General features: G+C 31.8%; 1 protein-coding gene across 1 annotated transcript; it reads left to right on the forward strand.

Annotated features, from left to right (window-relative positions):
• The first annotated feature begins 251 nt into the window (after nt 1-251).
• On the forward strand, nt 252-18,948 carry LOC132551584 (IQ domain-containing protein E-like). Its single transcript, XM_060215737.1, has 25 exons — nt 252-467; nt 896-952; nt 1,276-1,315; nt 2,325-2,375; nt 2,492-2,599; nt 2,812-2,901; nt 3,245-3,388; nt 3,741-3,814; nt 4,227-4,304; nt 4,617-4,652; nt 4,957-5,078; nt 5,498-5,620; nt 5,866-6,002; nt 6,601-6,659; nt 6,787-6,874; nt 7,451-7,592; nt 8,302-8,379; nt 9,049-9,199; nt 9,873-9,909; nt 11,959-12,053; nt 12,981-13,079; nt 15,925-16,091; nt 16,342-16,523; nt 16,803-16,831; nt 17,029-18,948. The coding sequence occupies exons 1-25, from the start codon at nt 447-449 to the stop codon at nt 17,176-17,178; spliced, it is 2,358 nt and encodes a 785-aa protein (XP_060071720.1). The 5' UTR covers nt 252-446; the 3' UTR covers nt 17,179-18,948.
• Nucleotides 18,949-20,845: the final 1,897 nt, after the last annotated feature.

A 20,845-nucleotide genomic window follows, 5' to 3' on the forward strand; every position in this document is an offset into this window, starting at 1 on the left:
TGTGACCAAAATGTTTTACTCTCTAAGCCATATTCGATATTATACATAAAACACTAAAAACTAAAACATTTTATACATACTTTAAACCTCCCCTTTGAATTTTGTTTTCTTATATAGCAAAGGTGTATACGTAGAAAAAAACTACGTTCTTTAAATGACAGGATATTGGTTTGAGATTATTTCTTATTTTCATTGGATGCAATGTTTACAAGGCAAATACCGCTCAACCTTGAACATGTACTCGTTTTCTATGGAATAATGTGATTATCAGAACAGTGGCATTGTTTTTGGCTAGTGTAACATCAAGTGATATTTTGGGAACATTTTAAAGTATATATGACTTGCGGATATGTCTTTTAATTGGAAAACCGGCTTGTTGGGAACTTGACATCAAGTTCAGGCACGAGGATTTCTGTCTGGCAACAGACCAATTGTGAAAGATTGTTATGGATAAGAAGAAATTAAAGGTATAATCAACAAATGCGTTGTATATATTAATGTTGCATATCATCAAATATATCATTGTCAGCGAAATGTTTCTTTTGTAAGGCAATTATTTCAAAATATACTTCTGATTTAGACCCCCCCCCGCCCGCCTTATTACGTCAACCATCGACTGCATGCTCTTCTCATCCTTGTATATCAGCAATAACGAATGTATCATTTATTGTATCACAGTTCATTTGAAAGGGGAATATCTTATTTACACAGAGTACCCCATCAGCGAATGAAACCTCCATTTGTAACTAAGTAAGTAAGTAGATGTATTTCATTAATGGGATCGTTCTGTATCTTTAGAATGGCATATTCATGAAAATAGTTGGCAACACTAGGATACTCAGTCCTTTGCAAATTTCACTTTTAAATTTAAGTTATAATTACTTTCTTTTGATAGAATTACTATGCAGATGAATATGATTCTGCAGATGATGATGAACTCCTTGAAACACTGGTAAATATATTTTATTGTATTTATACCACACAAATTAATTGATATGATAGTGTGTAATCATAAATGAATGACATGAAAAATTGATTTGCTTTTGGTAAATTTAATCATCGGTCCATTAATAAGCTTGGAAATTGATACTAAAGTTATCATTGTGGTTAACAATCTTTTCAATCGTAAGCAGTATAGATAACCTAACTCAACAGTGAGTTTGATTTCATAATGATAACTACTTTCATTATTAGATTGTAGATCACTTATATCTTATTTACATAAATACATTATACATGTGGAGATTGTTTAACCATAAGAATTTACTGTTTCAGATTGGAAGAAATCGCTCAAGTCCTAACAAGAAAAAACAAGGTAAATTTGTTTAAAACTCACTAAATATTTTCCAAGTAAATCTTGTTACATAAAAACATATCATATGGAAGCCTCTAGATTTTTAAATGCCACTCTTAAGGTTAACCTATTCGTAATTTGAGCACTTTTGGTCTTCTACCTATTAAATACAAGGTCAAAGATTAAGGTCTTTTATTATGAGTTGAAAATATACATATGATAACTTAAGCTTCACACACTTAAACTTTATACAGTGTTTTCTAAATGAAATGGAGGCTTATTATACATGTTAGTGTGTATGAAGTTAATGATCATCTGAGTGGAACTTTGCACAGTGCACCATAACTGAAACGAAAGTGACAACACTTACTTTACATAACATATTTAAGTCTTCAGCTAGTAAGTATCAAGGAACAAATCATGTTAATGTACTAAACAAAAGATGTGTTTTTCTTAAGTGAACATTTAGCTTTCCTTAATAAAAGTGTTCTTTAGTCATAGTTTTTCATGTCTTAAACATCACTGTCTCTTTGGTCAATCAAACATCACTAAATGCATTTTTTACAGAAACAAATATTGCTAGGGAATTTTATGTACAGCATCTGGAATTTTATATGACTGCCATTGACTTTGTTAGGTTTTGTCACCTGAAATGAATTCATTGCCATGATGACTGTTAAAGGGAATCCTGCTTTGACTTCAACAGGAAACTGCCTCAAAATATTAGATCATCGACTGATTACATTCAGAGTATGAGTTTAAGCTGGATCTGAATTCACTTTGATAACTATTTTTTTTTCAAAAACCGAAAGTGCATATGTCTCTTTATAATCCCTCTCTTCTCATGGCCATGGCATGTCCAGTTCTGTAGAATGCTTACAATATGATCTAGCATATGATATTGCAATGATGTAAAATTATATCATGAAGTATGGACATCCAGGAACTTAAGTCTGGAGAGACTATACTTACATGCATTTAGAAATTTGATTCAATGATTTCATAGTTTTCAAAACATTTTTTCTTTCAGCTCAAAATAAGAAAAATCTTAGGTCCCAGACACCAAAACCGAAGAAATCGGGTAAGTTTTGTACAATTTTAAGATTGATGAACTTTTTGTGATCGGTTTTCATGGTGAAGTGAATTTTTCATATATAAGTTGTAACCTGTATTCATTACCAGTGTTTCTGTTTACAGCTACTCCAAGAAACAATAAAAAAAAGACTAGAGATAGGGCACACAGTTGTCCTCCAGGTAAAACAGGGAGGGAACTCTGGTTATCTGCTATCAAAAACAGACATACTGGTAGGTACAAACATCAAGTGATATTACTTGTCAAAAGCAGAAATACTGCTTAAGTACAGTCATACTTCTACTTTTGAAATAAGCATTCAAATATATTATTGTATATGAATATAAGAACAATGTTTTTAAAAGAAAAATTTTTATCCTTTCACAGATTTTTTAAATAGCATATAAGTAACAAAATTTTAGACTTTTGTTCTAACTTTTGTCAGCTGGTCTTGTGAATTCCCGACACCCAGAAAGTCCTCGACACAAGACATCCACAGAATATTGGGTGGATACATTGCGTAAGACAGGCATTGGTGAGTACCATCATTAACAATTTTATGGCTACGCCCATAATTGATTATATTAGACCTCTGTTAATAGCTGATTACTCAAATTTAATGTGTCATTGTGCCGCCATTTTTAATCCTTTTTGGCTTGGAACTGAACTTAAAAAAAGTGTCAATCCAAAAAGTTTTTGAATGGGCTAAATGAATAGTCCAATTCTGTTGATAAAAAGAAATAATTGCAATCCATGAAACATGACAGACAATGGAATTCTTTATTACAAAATAAGTAAACAAAATAAATAAATAAAGAGGTCTGTGACTAATTTCTATTTAATCAGATACAACTTCATTGACAATTTGTTTTGGATAGGGCGCAGTACAGAGAGTACTGGTATGAACACATTCTCTGGCCTGAAAAAACCTAAAGAGAGAGACATGCCTTACCTTAGTACATCTTCCTATCTACGCCAGATTGTTGGTACAGAAAAGCCAAAGAAACATGATAACCCAACAAGTGAGTTCAAACGATTTCTGTAGTGTTGAGAAGCAACTCTTGAATTGATATTTATATTGTGGCTTGGTGGCTTATTTGTTGCACACATACCTTCTAAGGTTTAAGATTAAAGTTACTTTATATTTTCATAAAGTTATATGGAAGATATAGTGGAGACAAACTTCATATACGTTGAATTACATTTTTCTTCAAGACTAAGTTGTATCAATTAAGTCTCCTCCATTAGAAGGTCAATGCCTTTGTTCACACTAAACAACATACATGGAGGGAAGTTAATGCTACTAAGAAAGGAAGATTTTTTGATAATTATCTGAATACTTTTTGGTGTCTGTAAATTAATTTTCTTTTCCAGCAAAACCGCCTATAGGTACTCCTGCATATCGAACTCCTGAAGAATACTATGAGCAGATCCTTGAATTAAAGAAAGTAAGGTTTTTAAGGCCAAGAAAAAATTCAAAACATGTTTTCCATTGTGATATACCAGTGTGCATGTTCTGTTACAAATTACATATTGCTTTGCTATTTCATTTATTGGTATGCATATATACAGGCATGGCAGATATTTGCTGAGATAATAATTTATTGTATAAATGTTTTATGGATATTTAACTTCATGCCATCTTCATTCAATGACAACAGTAATTGCAAAATTAATTCTTCAACATATGAAATTGATATACAATATATCAATATTCATGAAATCCCTTGTGTATGTTACCATTTATATACAGTATACAAATGTATTCTTATAATAAAAAAAAAAAAATTTAAATTTCTGCAAAAAATGTTACACATTATTGTAATAAGTTAATATGTGAGAAAACTTACCTTTTTCCAGCAAATTCAAAATTTGACTCAGGACAATGGTACATTGAAGGCAAAAGCACGAAGGGCGGAAGAAGATAACATAAAAAAAGTAAGTGAACAATATGTTATCTGGAGATTTGATATCAATACACATAGCTAATTATCATTCTTCTTGGTAGAAGTGTGTTTGATTATAAAACAACAGAACACTCAGACCAGTCAATACACTTATTGTTTGAAGACATTTTATGCCAAAATTTCTTTCATTCAAGGTGAAAATACAATATTGATAAATATCTTACATGTTATCAGTGAATAGTGTGTGGGGTTTGAAAGCTTCATCATAATGCTTATCTGGTTGAATGTTTTGTGTGAGGATCTTTCAAGGAATTCATGCAATTTAAATGTGATTTTTTAATAGGAAAAAGAAATAGATGGTCTTCTTAACCCAACTAAGGTGAGATGAGTACTGCTTAATTGTTTGTACAGCAAATGTTGATATATTACTCCTTATTGTAACTGTTACCTTGCTAAGCTTCAACTTATCTCAACACAAATATTTCCTCTTTTTTGGTTTTTGGTATAATGAAATTGTTATATTGAAGTGTTGTAATCTGTTCTTGTATATGATATACAGCAACACAAAAGTCACTAAATCATGGTACAGAGTTACATTGATTTCTAGTAAAACAACAAAGGAATGTAAGAAGAGTATGATAAGTCTGATGATGTGATCATGAAATTGTGTTTGTGATAAACAGAGTGAAGAGATGAGACGAACATTGGGTGACAAGCGACCAGACTCTGGTGCGATGGTTCACAGCCTGAAACAGAAAATCTTAAAGCTGGAGACACAGCTCAGAGACAGAGAAGCAGCTTATACGTAAGATTACTGGAATGTGCTATCATTATTTTAAATGAATATGATCAAGAAAATGTTATCATTTTAAATAAAAAGAATCATAACAGACATTTTAGAATATCCTGCACTAATACTTATTAGTTAGAAAATACAACTTATTCAAATGGTTATTATACATATATCCTGATAAAGGCATTTCAATTATTTAACTACTACTGATTTTTTTGTTTTGTTTTTTTTTTGTTTTTTTTTTTTTTTTACAAAAATGTAGATTTGTTAGTACCAAAAATCTTATGAGATCTGGAAAAAACATAATGTAAGGAGATGCGTCACAATGCTTGAATTCACACTCTTTTGTGAAAGATTTCAGACTATAGAAATAACAGCTTACGGTTTGGGCTTAATGTATAATACTAAACATTTTCATATTTTTATTTCAGAAAACTGCAAGCTGATCTGAAAACTACTAAGATTGAGGAAATGAAAGTCCAGTTAGAAGCATGCTTTCATGAGATTGTTAGACTCCGACAGTCCAAGGATACAGGCTTAGAAAAATCAATCAAGTAATTCACATAGATACTTTTTGTATAACATTTTCTGATTTTAAATAAAGGTATTGGACAACAGACACTTTTTTTTTCTTTAGTACATGTATCTTACTTAAACTTTTGGAAATGATCAAAAACTAATTTTATCATACACTTTGAATTATTGAGTTTTGAAATCAATCCTAATATTTTAACTAAGCTATGAAAAAACAAAAATGAAGAGATGAAATTTCAAATTTTTGTATTTCTGTTTTATATAGACAAAAGACTGAAGGTGGAAAGATGGACAAAGCTGTGAAGGACACAATAATCCGACTAAATAAACAGATTGAGCAGCTTCGTTCTGAGAATAAAGGTCTGAAACAGGACCTGGAGCGGGACCTGGCTGGTACAACAGGTAGCATTTAGATGTAGTCATACATTCAACAAAACAAGTAGAGTGAGAGCAATTTTATAGGAAATAGTTCCAATTCTTATACATTTTAAACTTAGCAACTTCATTGGATAAGGCATGTATCATATGCACAAATATTATGTCATCATCATCTAGTTTGATAAACTTATACATGGAAATCATAACTCACACTGAAGTCTTATACATCCCTCAGTATGTGATACAAATATTCTGTCCTATAAGGAAATCATTAGAATCCCCTCTCATAGTTCTCAATGTAATAAGAATTGTTTGCAGTATTTTCCAATGGTCCTTAGAATCTCATGTCATATCTGAGCGTTTTTCCAATAAGTCTTCAGAATCTCCTATCACATCTCCAACAATTTGTTGACATCTTAATAATTCTTATGAATGGTTTATTTCAAGACAGTACATCTATAAAGCTTTTATAAATTAAATCACATCTTTGATATTATTTGTCCCATGATCCCTCTAATCATCATATCTCTGAATAGGCTTCCATTTAGAACAATATATGATCAGGACTTAATGATCATTTTAAATTGATTAAATACTGAAGTTTATGTTTTCATTGTTTCAGGTGATTTTGAAGACATGGACAGAAAGCAGCTCTTAAGTGCAATTAAAAAATTAGAAAAGGTAAAACAAATATGTGAATGTTTTAATTTTCAATGCATTTATAAATGTATTCAAACCTTTTGATGTACATGTATGTATAAAGCATATGTTACATTATTCATCTACAACAAAAAATTTCCGTCCTCAGAAATCAAAGAAAAGATATGATGATGATGACGACGATGATGATGAATCAATATACTCTACAGGCACAAGGAAAGTTGACATAAAGAAAGGTAAAGGTTACTTAGAAATCCATATTTGGCATGTTGTCATGTTCCTTTTTATGTCACCTCGTGACAAAATTTCAAGTGAAGTGTTGCGATCACCTTTGATTTGGTGTTGTGTTTAAATAAAATCCATTCGTCATCCCTGACCCTGAGATACTAGAATCAAACACTCCCATTTTATACCTGTAATCATTATATGCAATATATATTAGTTATATTGTGTCCAACTCTGGAATATATAAATGTGATCTTACACTAATGTCTGTTTCATGGCAAATATATATTTGCATTTCATGTTGTACTAGTAATCTTGCTTTGTTTATAAGGTTTTCATGTCACAAACACAACAATGAATATACTATATCCGATTTTTTAATGGCTATGAGGGTCAAATTTTTAACTGTTATAACGATATCTAATATTGCAGTTTTTTTTCCAAATAGAAACTTAGTATCTTAAATCTAGAGGATTATTTATAAAAAAAAAGTTAATAAAAAATCAATCGTTCAATACCTAATACAAAACACATTACTTTGAAAGTTTTGATATCTTCTGTGATAAATTGTGATTTGGTCCTTTTAGGGAAAATCACTCTAAAAGGAAATTTGGAGGAGCGACTAGACCAATTGGACAAGAGAGAAACCGAGTTATTAGATACTATCGGTAAACAGGCAGAGACCATCAAACGTCTCAAAATCTATCGCAAACGCTGTGAAGAAAAGGAGTAAGTTTTTGGCACTTTTTGGTTTTTATACTATTTAGATCATGTGGTTGTGTTGTTGTGACTGTTTTGCATTTAAAAGAAAAAAGATGATAATCTTCTGATAACACTGAATATGCAGATTTTTTTAATTGATTATTGTATTGTCATGTTAATTGATAAAAAAAAAAATCTCAACAGGCTACAGGTGGATTCTTCAAAATTTTATTACTTAGTCTGTCTACCTGTAGCCTCTAACCTGTTGAGATTGATTCTACTTGATTTAAGCTCACCCTTACTAATAAATCCCCTGCCTAACCTCAGGTATTGAAGTAAAAGGCAAAGGACCCTTTCATTCACCTTTCATAGTAACGACGGCATTGGCTCTAATTCTAATTAAAAATCATAATAGGAGATTCTCTTTTTAGGATTTTGTGTTTGTTTTATGATTGTTCGAGTATTGAAAGAATTGCTTAATGATATATTAATAGTTTTCTGGTGATGTCCTGAAGAAAAAAAACAATAGCAAAAAAAAACAAGAAAAGTTTTGAATTGTTATCATTTCTAGGTTATCATTTCACTGAATATCTTCATGGTTTTCCTGTTTTTTGTTTCCTTTAGCCCCACCGGATTATCATAGTTGATATGTACCCACATTCTCTACTCTTTTATAAACTTATATCCCATTTGTAGCTACCACCACTGAAATACTCCTGTTTGTTTTTCTTTTCAGCAAAGATATAAAGGCTCTTGAAGAAGAGCTCGGAGGTAGTGGTGGAATATCATCTCGACGGTCACCTACTCCTAGAACGTTTGTATTTTAGTTTCATACCATCTTTGTTCTAGATAAGATCAAAGTCATTTAAGGCTATAACCATAAAAGGAGGGGTAACAATTTGGTCAAAACTTCAGGAGTCAAAGCAGAAGGGTGTAAAATGAAAATTTCTTTGTTAAAATTCTTAAAAATTTGATATTAGAGTGAAAATTGTAGTTTTTGTATTTTCTGTGAAGAAAGTATAAATTCTTTAAAATCAACCTGATAGAAATTATCAGTTTCTGATAAAGTAAGTCACCATCTCATAATTTATGACATCTATTTTTCACATCAAATTGCTTTAAACTTATCTAAAAAAGTTCCATTATTGGTAACTAACCCTAAGATATCTTGACAACGATGAATACCACAAGAAGCGAACCATAATCTATACTGGACAAATTGCTGTCCCAACATGACCCAGGAGGGCCTGGTCAGAGCACCCAAAACATGTCACATTATGCATTTTCATTTTCAGTCAACTTTTTCTAGGCGACATGTGTGATTAAGAACAAATATACCAGAAGTGATCCCACTCAGTTTGGGATAAGAATGCGTTATGAAGATGTTAAGAAAATTTACATTATGGATTGGACAAGAACATTCTGACATCATAACTTTATAATGTTTTTCAATATTTAACTGATGACATATTTTATTGTGTAGTAGTCGTCCACCCTCTGGACGACGAGCGTCCATGGACAGCACAATGTCTGATGACCGTCGAAGCAGAAAGAAGAGTACTGATATTTCTCAGGACAATGCAGCACGCAAGATTCAACAAGGCTGGAAAAAGAAACAGGCTGATAGAGAAGAGGTAAAAACTTTTCCTAAAAAATACAACCTACTTAGATATCACGCTAAACCTTCATAATAGGGCCAATATTGTTGTGTTTTATTTAGATCTAGAGATAGTTTTACTGTAAATTGTTACTTAAAAGGAGAATAGACTCTTAAATATACAGTGCTTACTCAATGAAATAAAATACTGGTCTTAGTATTAACATCAAATCAAATGATAATACTGTTTGGTTGTCATACTGTTCATTGTGTGAATTTAGTTTATATATAATCATGTAAGTAAATTCTATGGTGTTAATCTTTTGTTTTGTCAATTTGCAATGTACCAAATTAAACTTCAGGTATGTTACAGGTCATCGATTTGTATTTTACCCATGTTATCTTTCTTTTGTTCTGTACAATTGAATTTGTCAAAGCTAACATCATAGGCATTTAGGATATCTAGAATGACTTGATCTGATTGCCATATACAGAGTACATTTTACACATTAAACAGCATATCTGTGAAATTTCTGTGACAGATATTATTCCTGTAGAATTGCATTTTTTAAATGAACTTTAATTTTCAAGAATTGAAACATCAAAATTATTTACTTGTTAATATATAGAGATTTAGAATAACTTAAGCCTGAATTCTATTCTGAGAGAAAACTGCATCCTGAACATTTGTTACACCTGTCTTTTTTTAGCAAGAGAAGGCAGATTACGAAAGGCGACTGAAGGCAGGTTTTATAATGCATTAAGTGTTTGGCTTAAAGGAACTTAACATTAAGTTCGATTGCAATGTTCTAACCCTGCATGTTCAGATAAGATGGTTTGTTCGCATGGTGTTATTTCTTGTGTGCAGCACTGGCATGTTTGTAATCACGTCTGATTGAAATGACAGGTTTAGTTTGTTTATAAAGTCTCTAAAGATGGTGGAGTAATAGACTAGGAAGTCCAAATGAAAAGTTTTAAGATATTTGTTTTGTGCATTGTAAATATATACATTTCATAAACGCGAAATCAAAACTCAAATGTATTTTAAGCAAAGATAATGATGTGATATTTAGTTAGAAATGATAAATCTGAATAACAGCATGTAATTAAACCTGTATATTCTATACTTAGTTGTGGATGTATGTGAAGATATTAGTGTTGTAACATACTACCTAGACAATAGATAAACTCCCAGTTTATATTAAATTGTTTTATGTGATAGAAGATTCTTTTACATTAGGACAGGACAGATAGCAGGGTCATTTCAGCTTTCCTTTAGACTGCCTGCTTACCTTCCAAAGCTTTATTTAGTATATCTTTCAGTTAGAATACTTTGTGCTGATATTTTACTCCAAGACATATGTATTTAGAAAAATTGCTAGCAATTAAAACTATTTGTCTGTGTTTCATTTGTATCTGTTACAGCAATTCAACAATGAGAATTACTTTCCTGTTAGAACTACTGTAAACATTCTTATTTTAGCACAGTCAAATTTTAACGTAACATCAATTTGAACATGTTAGTGCAATAAATCTTTACACTCACAAAATTTGCTGCATACATACATCACAGCAGTTAGTGCAGTATGTTAATGCAGAATCGTTAGTGAAGAAGTGGTAAATAAGATATCTGCCAAAATATGAATGTTTACAGTACTTTCTAACTTAGAAGACAGGTTTTGATATTAATCAGAAATGGCATTAATTTCTTAAAGCGACCAATATATGATATAAACTATAAGTTTTGGCTTGAAGGTTTGACAGGTTAATTTGTTTGTTATTGGTTGAAACCAGGTTTGTCACATCGGAAATGTATAAGGTACAGAGAGTAACTGCTACTGAAATTAGTGCAAAAAAGGGGCTTGTGTATGTACAGGCCAGTAATGTGTGCTATCACTTCATGACATTCAGTCTTCTTCTGTTTGATATCTAATTGAAACTGGAGTAGATAACTTCATGCTTTTCTTTGACATCAGTCGGTACCAGGCGTTTAAACAAATCTGTTCATACAGTTGTAGACTGTCTTTGATATAAAGCACCATACATGGTACCTCAGAGATGAAGAAAGTTATTCTACATCAGTAGTACACTTACATTTTTATTGTCTGAAATATTCACATTTGAATCACTCCAGTAACTTTTGGATTAAGAATTAGCACATTTGCTCAGTGAACTTTTGATACAATTCAGTACCTAACAGGTATAACTTGGTCAGTGGTGCTAAATACAGATGTTCTTCATTAAGTCACTTCAAAAAAGTCGGGAGTGGGGTGGGGGTCGGAATTATTTTTATTGTTCTGTTTATTACTTTCTATTTACATTGTTGTTCCTTTACATTGATACTTGTATTACATTATCGTACTATTTTGTGTTTGAAGTGGAGATTATAAAAAAAATTAAGGTATAGACAATTGTCTTGCATGCTTGAAATGTATGTTATGGTAATGTAGCTTGGTCTGCTGTTCTTTGTTGGAACCTTGTGTAAATTCCTCTGTGTGTTCATTTGTATCTTTCTGTATCTTTCTCCCATCATTAACAGAAAAATCATCAAATCCAACAGAGAATGGTTAGGAATATGATTCAAGAATGTTAACATTAACACTTTACTTAGAAAACAATCATTCTTATAACTCTCAGTCTGTGTTATTGTGCTGATTTGTGTGTGTGTGTAATATGACAAGGACTTTCATTGTTAATAAGAAAAAACATCATTTAGAGGGTAGATATGGGGAATTTATCCCATAAACATGTTTGTTGTAAAAAGAATTAAAAATGTCTTTTTTTTATTTTAGGCAGCTGAGCGACTACAAGAAAAACATGCAGTGCGCACCATAGAAAAGAACTGGACAAATTACAGAACTACAAAGAAAAGGAAAGATGAGGAGCAAGCAGTACGTTATGTTTTTTTCTACTTATAAAAATCTATCATAATATTGAAAGCATGTGAAACCAATGTTGACACTGACATTGAAATAAAAGTGAGTAAAGTACAGCACTACACTAGATAATAGTACTTTAGTGACTATTTTTAAGAAATGTACAGTGTTTCCCGTTTGTAAAGATCTGAGGTAATCCCCATTGCACTTTGACAATATTGAAAATACTGTTCTACAATATATACTTTGTTTATATTATGCATGAGTTACACAATTTTATATAACAAGAAGGAATTTCATTTCCTCTTTTATACGTTGCACTTTCTTTTCATTTAATTTGTTTGTCTATTTTTCAAACTAAATGAATAATGAGTTATTTTTTCCAAAAGAAGGATTATTAGGGAAGGTGTTATTGTGACATAAAAAAAATATTCGGTGATTTTACATGAAAGCTTGTCTTCAAAAATCTAGATAACAGGTATGCTTTGATACCAAAGTCTCCATTTCTTCATTTAATTAAAGCAGTTCTGATGGGTCTGACAAAATATTACAAACTTTGAATTCCAATAAGGATTAGTTGAAAAATTTGTATTCTAAATACCAACCAATGTTGTAATACATTCATTTCTTATTTACATTTTGTAATTTCTGGATTGCTGGACAATCAACATATTATTCTATCAGAAAATATGATCAAAAGACAGTTTTTGAGTTGTTGTTACATACTGGTTAGGTCCTTACAAAATGAGTGTATTTCTTGAGATACTCTAACTAAATGTTTCACAGTGTAATATGTGTACCACAAAATATGTTTGAAGCCAAACCATGCATGCTATGTATTTCTGAACCAGCACAATGATGTAAGTATTCTTAAAGCCTACTGTGGTTCTATCGCTTTGATTGTAAATTCCTCTCTCTCTATGCACTTGCAAATGCACACAGGTAAAAGTACAGAACTTCCGAGAAGAAAGAGCAGCAAAGAGAATCCAAAGAGAGTGGCTTGACCACAAAAAGCGTCAGTATGATGATGAACTGGAAAGTGTAGGTATCCAAAGAGTCATGTTACTATAGGGCAAGGGCAAAATGATACAATCTTGTTATAGATCTATAAAAACTATGTCAGAAGATGTATGCTTACATATTCATACCTATAAGATCTATGTCAGAAGATGTATGCTTACATATTCATACCTATAAGATCTATGTCAGAAGATGTATGCTTACATATTCATACCTATAAGATCTATGTCAGAAGATGAACGCTTACATATTCAGACCTATAAAATCTATGTAAGTATTTCTACTCTTACAAAGATCAACAAAACCTATGTGGGAAATTGAATCATTTTGCCAAAGTTTTGGTTATATAATTACACCTGCACCAACTCTACAATGATTGATTATGTTAATTACTTTTGCACATTGTCACAATAGATATTTCTAATTATTCATTTCACAGAAGAAAAAAATAATGCATGGTATATTGGTTGTTTTCAAATCACTTAGTGTTCAATTTGTCTTCACAGTCCTTATATTTTTCACTATAGTGTATAAGCAACTCTTGAATATTTCATAATATTCCACTGTAAAATATTATAAAAGTACTTCATGTTTTTCATTCTTGCAGCTGAGACTTAAGTCTTAATACTGAAAACTGGTTATTGACTTTAAAAAATATATGCATCGTTTTTTTAGTTATGTACAATAAGGCAACTGTTGTTTCTGTTTAGTCCTTATGAAAGAATGTAACAAGGTGTTATTTTTTCTATTTGCATCAACTTCAGCATCTGCATCATTATTGTATACCTACTTTTAAGGAAGTTGTGCTTTATGTGTGATAGATCAGGTTCTCAGAAAGTTTAAGTACTATACACTTAAGTCCACATCTGACCTGTAGTGAGATTATATGGTGTACATATTAATTCAAGATATCTTATTTTTGGATGAACAACATTAAAATTATTATTTCAACTTCTTCAGTAGTTCTGAAGTTGACTTACAACTGTGTATGTATCTTCAATGAAAAGTGCACAATTGATAAATAAAATAAAATAGGATTTAGTCTTATTCAGTCATAAATCTTTATACCCCAACTTCATCAAATTTTTGGATTCAATTTTGCTCCATCAATGAATCCACCCATCTGTCCAACAGTTTTGGTAACATATCTTAGCCAGCATTCAATGTATGGGCTTACAACTTGGTATGGACTCTGGTCAACAGTTTCCATAGCTTTTCTTGGTCAATGTTTACTGTCTAGATCCAAAACTTGGTATGGACTCCATCAGTCCAACAGTTTCCATAGCATGCATGAGCCAGCATTCATTGTATGGACTTAAGACGGTATGAATGTACATGACAAGAAGGCACTGCATTATGAACACTAAATGAAATTTCTATGACCTTGCATGATCATTGATCTCAGGCTGGACAGATCTCTGATTTTCACACTTTATGTATTTCAAAGACACTTAAGGGTCTATGTCATGTGTAAGAATGCAGGTATTTTGATGTCATTTTACCTTTTAATCCTTGATCCCATTTACAGATACAATATATTCCAAACTACTGTCAATTTTTATATTTAATTCATATCTTGACCATTATTTCATGCGTACATGATTTGGTATATAGGTACATTTGCAGAGCACTGTTACATACCAAACTGATGAATACCCTGACCTCTAATGAACTTTGACATTTGATCTGGAGTCTTTATGGCATTATCATCTTTGACCTTCATTAGTAGAAAAAAATTTTCAATATCGAAGGAAAGGATCTTAAAATTTATTTGATACATTAGTTATGTGTCATATACCAGATGTAGGCCACTGCAACCTATATAATGATAGCTGATGTTAATAAGGTAGACTTAGTTTCTGGGTCATATCTAAGGTAAACATTGTTTCTGGGTCATATCTAAGGTAAACATTGTTTTTGGGCCATATCTAAGGTAGACTTCATTTCTGGGTCATATATAAGGTAGACATTGTTTCTGGGTCATATATAAGGTAGACATTGTTTCTGGGTCATATCTAAGGTAAATAGTGTTTCTGAGTCATATATAAGGTAAATATTGTTTCTGGGTCATATCTAAGGTAAATATTGTTTCTGGGTCATATATAAGGTAAATATTGTTTCTGGGTCTTATCAAATGAAGACTTTGTTTCTGGGTCATATCTAAGGTAAACATGTTTCTGAGCCATATCTAAGGTAAACATTTTTTCTAGGTCATATCTGTTAAGCCTTATCATATAGAATCTCACAGATATGTATGGGAGTACATCTTGAGAAGTTAATGTGTTCTTGTTTGTCTGCTGGGTTTGTTACCCAATGAACAGGTAGGGCCATTTTGAGGCAGGTTGTGTCCCTCTCTTTAGACTTTTGATCCTCTGATAAGAAATGCTTCTGTAGTATTCTCGTGTGCTATTTTGCATTGGATAAAGATATGAGAGCATTTCATTGGATCCATCTAAACTATATAGAACATCTAGTTATCATCACAAGTAGAAAAACTCAACAAAATTTGCTGTGTATGAAATGTTAACTTTTTTTTAATTTTATATTTGCATATATTCATGATCTAGAAGACAAGGTTGCTTTCATTATCATTAAGCTACATTGATGTGGTCTTGATTTTCATGTATAGATTGTGAGGGGATAGGGGTTCTTGACAAGTAGATATTTGTAAAGCGAGTTTATTGAAGCAGGGACACTCAAGACAGAGAATATATAACAAAAGAATCAGAGTATCTATTGAGTTTTTTAAAATTATTTCTACTTTTCTGATTTTTCATGTCTTTTGGGACTTAGTCAAAGTAATAATGGCAAAATGAACATTTTCCTGGAATTCGCATAATTATTTTCTATATGACAATCTCCCCAGGCTACAGAGTTGATACAGGCATCCATGCGCGGTCATAAAGCCAGGAAGGGACGTATGCGACAGATGCGAGAATATGATGATGAGTACTCCGATGAATATGATGATGCTGTGAACTTGATTCAGTCCAGTTTTAAAGGTCATCTGGGTCGGAAGAAGAAACTGAAGAGGTAAAAGTTTGCCTTTATTGTTTGTTTGTTGGCAGTTATTTGCTTTTTTACAAGGCAAAATATTAAGATGGCTATTCTTGTTTGATCTTGTTTACAACAAAGTCATTGAATCAACTTGTGTTTAGTCTCATTTTGTTTTTTAAATTTTAAACTTGATTATGATGAACTTTTTTGTGATATCAATAAAACAAGAAACAACACTTATTAGATGTACTTTGTGATATGTTAACTGAAATGTTTTGCCTTACAGGTACGAGTATGATGATGACACCGGTGATGACTATGAACAGCTGTATTCAGGACGTCCAAGCTCAGCAAGTTACAAAAACCATTCCAGCTCCATGGACAGAGTTCGACCAGGTTCAGGGGAAAGGATTCGACCAGGTTCAGGGGAAAGGATTCGACCAGGTTCAGGAAGTCGCCCAAGCTCAGGTATAAAAGCTAATAAAACTTGTTGGATGTTACAGTAATCACAGCTCTCTGATGTAACTGAATTTTGCCAAATCAGAGAATTAGGTATTTCTGTATTCCCAGCACTGTGTAATGTGCAATATGTGTAGTATATTCTGTTTTATTAAGGAAAATAATATGTAACAAATTTAGTTTAAACACAATATACTAGATTTAAATCATTTTTATACATATATATTTTTAGAATTTTTAAAATTTATATAGTATTTAATTAACTGGTACATCTTTTTCTATTTCCAGCAATGTCAAGAGGAAGTATTTCCTCCAAGGTAAGCATAGAAGCAACATTTTTTTTTTTTTTATCTCATATCAATTTTTTAATAATTCATTGTTTAGATGAAAGATAGTATAATATATGTTAATTAGGACTGTTCATTAACTATTAAATTCATAATGCTGTTCTATGGATATAAATTACAGTTTTAATTGCTGATCGTTATTTTGAATGTTCGTTGTTTTGTTGTAGCGGAGTTTTACTGGAAGTGTTGGGAGAACAACAACAGCAAGCTATCATCAGAGAATGCCTGACCACAGTTCTGGTAGGACCACACCTACCGGTAGACTGCCATACCAACGAGCATCAGATTATGATGATGATGATGACATAGAATTTTAGTAGAATGATACTTCCTGATATGACATTTTACGGGCCTTTCAAAAGAGATGCCATCAGTGACATGTGAGAATGTAGGTCTGTAGAGGCCTTCATCAGGGTGATGGTTTTCTCTGTCTCATCTTATCATCCGTCCCAATCTTCTGCATATTCCATTTCCCAGTCTGTGATATTTCAATATATTGTACTTGTCCTCTTTATAGTGTAACAATGAATTTATGTTTATTTTAATGTTGTGACCATTTTGTATACAAAATAAATCTTGTGTAGGTAGTCAAATAGTCAGAATCATAAGAATGCTTGTTTAAACTTAAATAGATCTTTGTATTTCGTCACTTTAATTATGGACGTTTCTTAGAAAAGTGCTTCAACATACAATTTGTTAATTTAACAGTTGTAGACATTTTGTGGGACTTATTGTACTGAAATTATTGAAATTAACTACATGTATTACGATATTATCTGTCATGTTTTCTTGCTGTCATAGGTTCTCACAAAGGTACCTGGTATGTACTAAGATATATATGATATGTCATAGGTCCTTACAAAGGTTTCTTTATACAGAATTTTGCATTCCTATCAATGTTGTTTAACTTTATTATGAAAGAAGAATATGACAGATCTGTAGTTGCAGTGAGACAAGGGCATTCTGATAGAGACTGATACCTTTAAAATGTTTGTAGAAGTGTAGTGTTAACAATTAGCCTCATCTCCTTGGTTTATGTGACTCACTGGATCTAATGGAATAAGCACAAATTTTACTATACTAGTTGCATATATATAGTTAGAAATATTTCTTTAATAATGGTCTCATATTGAGAGTTCTACATATAAGTAGAAAGAACGATGAACCATACAGTGTTTGTTTCTACCTGCTGTTTGAGTAGGGATTTGGCTGTAGCTGTTTAGCAGGTTGTGATTCTTTTGTAGATCTATCTTGAATTTTAGCAATTGTTTCTATTGAAGTAAAAAGAAGAAAAAATAGCTTTATGTACAACTTCCTTAACCCTAGTGTGACCTCATATTCAGTAATTAAAAATAGAGATATTCCCAGGAATGAAATTTTTTCGGTTATGTCCTATTTTACTTTGAAAGTTACTGTATTTGTAAGTATCTTACAAGTATATTGACAGGTACCAGTTATATAAACAGAGAAGTTAAGTTGCCAAGTTCTGCGTTTTGTGAAGTTCCTTTTCTGCTTTCTCCACAACAATTTTCCCAGGTATTGCTTTAATAGGCTTTTTATCTCAATATTTCACTTATATATATATCACCTTAGTCAGAAACTTTGAAACTGTTTGCAGATTTTTGATATTTTTGACTATTTAAATATTCACTGCAATGAAAGAAATGTAGTCATGGTATTCATAAACATTTATACACTGACAACCAATACATTTATACACTGACAACCAATACATTTATACACTGACAACCAATACATTTATACACTGACAACCAATACATTTATACACTGACAACCAATACATTTATACACTGACAACCAATACATTTATACACTGACAACCAATACATTTATACACTGACAACCAATACATTTATACACTGACAACCAATACATTTATACACTGACAACCAATACATTTATACACTGACAACCAATACATTTATACACTGACAACCAATACATTTATACACTGACAACCAATACATTTATACACTGACAACCAATACATTTATACACTGACAACCAATACATTTATACACTGACAACCAATACATTTATACACTGACAACCAATACATTTATACACTGACAGTTGTTTGTATGAACCAATACATTTATACACTGACAACCAATACATTTATACACTGACAACCAATACATTTATACACTGACAACCAATACATTTATACACTGACAACCAATACATTTATACACTGACAACCAATACATTTATACACTGACAACCAATACATTTATACACTGACAACCAATACATTTATACACTGACAACCAATACATTTATACACTGACAACCAATACATTTAAATTCTGTCAACCAATCAAACAATTTAATTAATTTTATACAGAAATTGATATGGTTATGCTATTGTTAGTAATTCATCAGACAATATCAGGGTGCCTGAAAGGTTGGAACCATGATTCATCATTAACATGACTTTCACTTGTTTAGCAAGCAATTCATCATGAATTTACTATAGAATTTATTAAGGTATTTATTAATGTATAGACATTTTTGCATTAAGCTCAACCGTCCAGCTCATTCCTTCTGTATAACATAGACAAAATCCATAAGTAGTTTTAAGGATTAGCAATAAGTAGCAAAGTACTGAATATTCAGTTTGATGTGGTCAGTTTTGATTCATTTAGGTTAATCAAAACAGCAATTCCTATTTACAACAATACAAGTAGGATTTGATTGGTATTTAGATTTGAATGAGTATGCTGGTATACACTGGAGCTAAATAAGGGTAAGAAAGTATTACTTACTGTTAGATCTTGTATCTTTAAATATATTTATGACATTTTCTAAACAAATATTTTCTGAATGTTACAGAAAACTTCTAATAAAACAACTTTTTTACATCAACAGTTGTTTGTATTATTGAGCATTATTGTGTAATGTTTGGTTGACCTTGGCATGTCTACTGAAATATCATCTCTGTAGCATTGGCACAGAAGGTGAGGGAACTTAAACTCAGTAGAAGTCAGTGTTAAATTGAGCCAATATGAATCAGTATCACTGCTTAGTCGAACTGAAGATGTTTCTCAAATGACAGTTTTACTGAACAGTTTAAATACAGGAATCCATGTATTGTCATACTTGTAAATTGGTGACTTCTATGCTTTCAACATACACATATACATGTTACAACAAATGTAGTATGCAACTGATATTTATCATCAGCTTTTGACAGTTTATTATAGGTACACCAGTTAAATATATTTTGGCTGTTGTCAGGAGTTTGATGTACAAAAACCACCCGTAGAAAATTCCTCCACAAGAGAACATACTGGTTTTACTATGTATAAAGGAGTACAGATACCATCCTTAGAAAATTCTTTCACAAGACAACATCCTTAGAAAATTCCTTCATAAGACAACATCCTTAGAAAATTCCTTCATAATCGAACATATTGGTTTTACTATGTATAAAGGAGTACCAGTTTTACTTTGTATAAATTAGTACATACCACATGAAAAAGGAAAGTACATTATAAAACAAGTAACATGTATGGACCATGTGGTTATTCTGGACTGTGTGACTGAACTACACAGTGGTTGACTTGATGTGTGTGGCTATACTGAACTGTGTGCTATACTAGACTGTGTGGCTGTCCTGCAATGTGGCTGCTCTTGTCTCTGGCTATATATGGTAGTACTGGACTGTGTGGCAATACTGCATTGTGGATATACTAGGCTGTATCACTGCACTGAACTGTGTGACTGTACTAGACTGCGTGACTGTACTAGACTGCATGACTGTACTGGACTGTGTGGCTGTATTGGACTGAGTGACTGTATTGGACTGTGTGGCTGTACTTGTCTGCGTGACTGTATTGGACTGAGTGACTGTATTGGACTGAGTGACTGTATTGGACTGTGTGGCTGTACTAGTCTGCGTGACTGTATTGGACTGAGTGACTCTACTGGACTGAGTGACTCTACTGGACTGAGTGACTG

The sequence above is a fragment of the Ylistrum balloti genome, unplaced genomic scaffold (genome assembly GCF_031769215.1).
Source record: "Ylistrum balloti isolate Yb309-2 unplaced genomic scaffold, AGI_CSIRO_Ybal_v1 Utg370208, whole genome shotgun sequence".
In the NCBI taxonomy this organism is placed as follows: domain Eukaryota; kingdom Metazoa; phylum Mollusca; class Bivalvia; order Pectinida; family Pectinidae; genus Ylistrum; species Ylistrum balloti.

Coding starts and splice junctions, on each gene's coding strand:
- LOC132551584 (XM_060215737.1), top strand. CDS start 447: ATGGATAAGAAGAAATTAAAG. Junction 12,054..12,980: donor GGAAAGATGAGGAGCAAGCA/GTACGTTATGTT, acceptor AAATGCACACAG/GTAAAAGTACAGAACTTCCG. Junction 13,080..15,924: donor ATGATGATGAACTGGAAAGT/GTAGGTATCCAA, acceptor CAATCTCCCCAG/GCTACAGAGTTGATACAGGC.